Here is a 5,295-nt window from a genome sequence, read left to right on the forward strand (position 1 = left end):
ATCACAAGACAAATCACACGATAGCAGACATATTATGTTTTCTTCTCTGATGTCTATCCAGTTAAACTTGAAATTCTCAAGGTCAGGAAATGTGTCATGTACATGTCTACATCCTCACTGCCCAGCAAAAATGCAAGGAGCAGAGCTGATGTTAAAGCATCTGAGCCAAATGAGTGAAAGGAGAAATGGCAGATCCCCAACACACCTGGGGAGTAGTTATCAAGATTTCCTGGTTCCCTCTTGCCAGACATCTTGGCAAGCATGCAGGAAGAAGCTGGAGACCCGGGATGGGAGTGTGTGGTGCTGTCACCCTCCCCCTGGTTGTGAAAGAGCAGCATGCTCGGGCTGTGCATCACAAAGCCAGTACAGGATAAAAGGACTCCTGCCCAGGGCTCCTCATCCACAGCCTCCTCAGGAGCAGCCTTCTCCTGCCTCCTCTGCATCCGGTGAGTGTTTGGAAGGGGACAGAACCTCAGCCGGGAGTGTTGGAAAGACAACCTCAGACTTTAGTTGGGAAGGGGGAAGCAGAGGTGTCTGTGGAGACAGCAAGAAGAGAACCTTGGAGGGCAACTGGGGACAGGGCAGACACACTGAGAAAGGAACTTCTGTGGTCTGTGACATCAGGGTCTGTGACACACCAGAGCCTTGGCTCTCAGCATCCGTTCCACTCTTTATCCTGAAAGATGCACACATGCCCAGGGATATTCTCCAGGACTCATTACCCAACTGGGTGTATTTGCTTCTATTTTTCTATAAAGACAGACAGACTTGGGGCCCTGTTAAAAGATAGCATTGGTTTTGGAAGGAGGGTCAAGTGAGGGAAATGTCTTGCCAGGTCAGCTTAACTTGAGATTGGTTTCCATTTTCCTCCTGAAGATCACAGTTTAGAAAGCAGCTGGTATTAGGAGCAAGGGCTTTATAAAACCATTCATAGAGGAGACATTGGCCTGGAGCCTTTGCGCTGACCATTTCCTTATTTCATCCAGGCTCACTCACCTCCTGCCGAGATGTCCTGCCAGCAGAATCAGCAGCAGTGCCAGCCTCCTCCCAAGTGCCCCTCACCCAAATGCCCCCCGAAGAGCCCAGCACAGTGTTCCCCTCGAGCCTCCTCAGGCTGTGCTCCAAGCTCCGAGGGTGGCTGCTGCCTGAGCCACCACAGGCGCCGCAGGTCCCACCGATGCCGACGACGGAACTCCAACTCCTGTGACAGGGGCAGTGGTCAGCAGTCCGGGGGCTCCGGCTGTGGCCAGGGCTCTGGGGGCTGCTGCTGATCTGGGCTCTGGATGCTGAGACAAGCAATTTTAGAGGAAACAAAAATTCCAAGGACCATCTCAGCCTGGTGTGTTCCCTCTCAATATCCGCCTCTCCATGCCCTTGGCCAGCACTGAGATGCTCCTGGACAGCGGCTGGGCTTTCCTCAGTGGCTCTTCCTATCCATCTCCAGGAGCCCACAGAATGACCGCCTTGGTATCTGCCAGAACTTGCAATATCTGCTCCATCAGTTGTCATCACCCGTGTCCAACCCTATGAAGAAATAAAGTTTTTGTTTCCTTAGTTCCACTAGGCTCTTGTTGACTTTGCTCCAACCCAGGCTCCTCTGCGAGTCTCTCCTCCTCTTTGCTCCTCCGGCCACCACTACCTTGCATAAAGAACAGATCTTGACTCTAGACCAGAAAAATAGCAGTTCCAATTCCTCCAAAGGGGCCTGTAGGGAAACTTTATGTTGGGACAGGAAGAGAGGGGTACTGGTTTCAACCCCACACCAGTGAAAGACCCTATTTTCTCTGTAACAGTGTGAGAAATACTCTGACTAATGCCCGGAGTCTGGGAGAAGGTGGCTACCCCCATGAGAATATGAAAAGGTATTCCAGGATCCCCCCAAAGAGACAGGGAACGAGGAGGCAAAGAATCCAACACCTAGCAGAAAAGTTGTTGAGAGACCAGCGGAGGAAAGGAAGTCCTCAGGGATTACTATTAACTCAGTTTCTTCAATAAAGATCTGAGGACACAATGGTGAGAGTTAAGACTGAAGAGGTGGTGGATGCAGGGGAGAAATGGTGCTGGGGCTCTGTATGTGAGTGTCTGGTGCGAGAAAATTGGGAAGAAGAGGAAAGTGGAAGTGAGAAATGGTGCTTGTTCTAAAAATGAAGATAATCATAAGATCAAACATTTACTTAGCACTTACTATGAGCCAGGCCTGGTTCTAACAGCTCCTCAATTAATCTTCCCAACAACCCTGGGATGTAGGTTCTCTTATTATCTCATGTCACAGGTATGGAAACGTAGTTGTCTTACATTTTCTTGACTTGCTAAGGTCACACAGCAGTCTGGCTGGAGGACCATCAATGCAACGACCATAGTATTCTGATTTGCTTCAAAGCCAGTCAAAATTCTTTCTAAACAATTTTTTTAGCCTAGCTCAATGTTTTTAATATTGTTTTTTAAACTATGCATTAAGATTCCAAACCATGTAAGTTGTAACGGCAACAGGACCCCAACTGGGGAAAAAAGGTGTTGTTCCTGATTTTAGACAAAAGTGCAGCCATCAACTGACCACATCTCCTCACCCACTATGGAAACCATCACTTTACATGTGAACCAAGAGTGGCATTTCCCATTGACTGCAATTTGCTTACATAATGGTAAAGCAGAAATGATCAGCCAGATCTAAGCCAGAATATTTCTTAAAACTAAAGAATCAAAGAAAGATTTTTTAGACATCATAGAATTCCACTTGTAGGTACATACCCAAAAGAACTGAAAGCAAGGACTCAAACAGATACTTGTACACCCATGGTCATAGCAGCACTATTCACAATAGCCAAAAGGTGGAATCAATCCTCATGTCCATCAATAGATGAATGGATAAACAAAATGCAGTATACACATACAATGGAATACTACTTAATCTTAGAAAAGAATGAAATTCTGATACATGTTACATCATGGATGAACCTTAAAAACATTATGCTAAGTTAAATAAGCCAGACACAAAAGGACAAATATTCTATGATTCCACTTATATGAAATACCTAAAGCAATCCAGTTCAGAAAGACGGAAAGCAGAACAGAGGTTACCAGGGGCTGGGAGTGGGGAATGGGGAGTTACTGTTTAATGGGTACAAAATTTCTGTTTGGGATGATGAAAGAGTCCTGGAAATGAATAGTGGAGATGGTTGCACAACACTGTGAATATACGTAACGCCACTGAATTGTACACCTAAAAATGATTAAAATGGTAAATTTTATGTTATGTATATTTTACTACAATAAAAAAAGAAGTATTAAAAAAGACCTAATAGGGCCTGCAGTAAAATCAAACTGACAAAACGCCACGTGAGTACATGGAATTATACATATTTTGAAGCCCTTTGGAAGTGGCAAACTAGAAACCAATTTCCCCTCCAATGTTTATGGAAATCAAATTCCTTAGACTTTAGGAAAAAAATGTAAGAAAGACAGTCCAAGAGATGGGGTTGATGTCAGATCTGCTCTGAAATATACAGCACTGCTCAACTGGCTGAGATGGGATTATTGGAAGACGTGGATGCAGGTATGGGACTCACACTATAGCAGGCTCTGGATTCGTGACTACGGACAGGCTGTTTGCTACCCCGAAGTCAAGAAATTCTTCTGTAGTATTCAACCAGGAGCATAAAGGATGTTGAGTCATGGTTCAGATAACACACACACACACACACCACATAACACACACATGCACACACATAACACACCTATGAACACACACACGTAACACACACATATACATACACACTCTGATGTTCCAGGATGGAAAAACTTGGCCTCAAAGTAAGATACGTTTCCATTTATTTGAGAGCCCTAGTGTTTAGCAGACACCGGTATAGGTTTTATAAACTCAGGAAAGACTTCAGCCTGGTCAAAACCTTAGGTGTGGATATGGTGGATTTGGTGGTGGCCAATGGGCCTGTGAAACCCCCACCATCTGTTCTTGCTCCACTCTGCCCTCCCCATACCAGGCTGCTCAGTGTTCTCCCCTCCTTCAGCATCTCAGAGCCCAGCCCTGCCTGCACAGTGTGCAATGATCTGACTTATAATGAAAAGAAGAAAAAGGCAGCAGATTCTCCCCCACTCAAGGGAAGCCTGTGGGCCTCCAGCAGAGAAGGAGTCAGTAGCCATCAGGGAAAGGCTGGAGCTACACCCTCCCTAGCCTCTCCCCCTGCCACCCTGTGATTCTGCAGTGACAGGGCATCATCAGCCCCGTGCAGGTAACAGTACACCTTGCATGCATCACTCTTTCAGGCCAAGCATCACTGAGGAAGGTGCCTCCAACTCCCCACCCCAGGAAAGGGCCCATGTCTGTGCAAAGGATTCTAACCCAGGTGTTCCCCAGTCCAGCCTCCTGAGACAGGAAGGAGCTGGTTCCACACCGAGGTAGGGAGGGGAGTATGGCCTCCTCCCCTTGCTGTGTCAGACTTGGGCACTGGAGGTAAATGCCCACAGAGGCTTGTGCAGTTACAGCACTAAAACACCACATTTTACTGGGTTGGTTCCACATTTGCCCAACACAATCATGAGATCCTAGAAAACAGTATGAGTGCTCTTGGTATTGCCAACATTTTGCAAGTGTTTGGCACATATTCATACACTGAGTGAATCAGCGAGAAACAGCAGGTCTGAGGAAGTTTGAGACACAGTAAGGGCTTCCCGGGTCCTTCCTGGGGAATCTCTTCACCCCTGTCCAGGAAGATGCTGGAGCCTGGGCATGAGGAGGATGTGATGGGCTGTGCCTCACACAGCAAGTCCCCAGACCCAGGATAAAAGGGCTTCTCCTCTTTTTTGTTGTTTCTATACGTGATTCTTACCTCTCTGTTCTATAACTTTGACTTTGTTAGGCTAAAAGAGCATTTGTTCCCCTCCTGACCTCAGATTCTATTACAAGCACTCCTCCTTTAATTTGTCATTGAAGGACTTCTTCAGTCTCCTCACTGCTTCCTAATTCGTGGATCTTTTCATTGGCTACAAAGCAGAGGGAGAGGGTGGTGGGCAAAACACGGTAGTGACCAAAACTGAGGACAGGTAGTGGGATGGAGGAGAGTTGAGAGGCATCTGGTACACAGCTGAAAAACTAAGTAGTTTGGGACAGAAATGGCAGTGCTTGACTGGGGGTTGAGAGATTAGGGAAAGGAAGCAATCAAAGGTGACCCTCCGGTCTCAGGTTTGCACTGGGGTGGACTGCGGTGTTATTTCATCCCTGAGCTAAAGAATACAGGATGAAATGCTGCTTCAGGGGGATTCTGACAAGCCCAACCTTAG

General features: G+C 46.8%; 1 protein-coding gene across 1 annotated transcript; it reads left to right on the top strand.

The window, feature by feature from the left end:
• The first annotated feature begins 1,007 nt into the window (after positions 1-1,007).
• Positions 1,008-1,271, top strand: LOC101387825 (late cornified envelope protein 3C-like). Its single transcript, XM_004436039.3, has one exon. The coding sequence runs from the start codon at positions 1,008-1,010 to the stop codon at positions 1,269-1,271; it is 264 nt and encodes an 87-aa protein (XP_004436096.1).
• The last annotated feature ends 4,024 nt before the right edge of the window (positions 1,272-5,295 follow it).

The sequence above is a fragment of the Ceratotherium simum genome, chromosome 2, assembly GCF_057802395.1.
Source record: "Ceratotherium simum simum isolate JZ-2026a chromosome 2, ASM5780239v1, whole genome shotgun sequence".
Lineage (NCBI taxonomy): Eukaryota > Metazoa > Chordata > Mammalia > Perissodactyla > Rhinocerotidae > Ceratotherium > Ceratotherium simum.

Excerpts from the sequence above, each read along its gene's own strand:
- LOC101387825 (XM_004436039.3), top strand. The coding sequence starts at position 1,008 with ATGTCCTGCCAGCAGAATCAGCAGCAGTGCCAGCCTCCTCCCAAGTGC.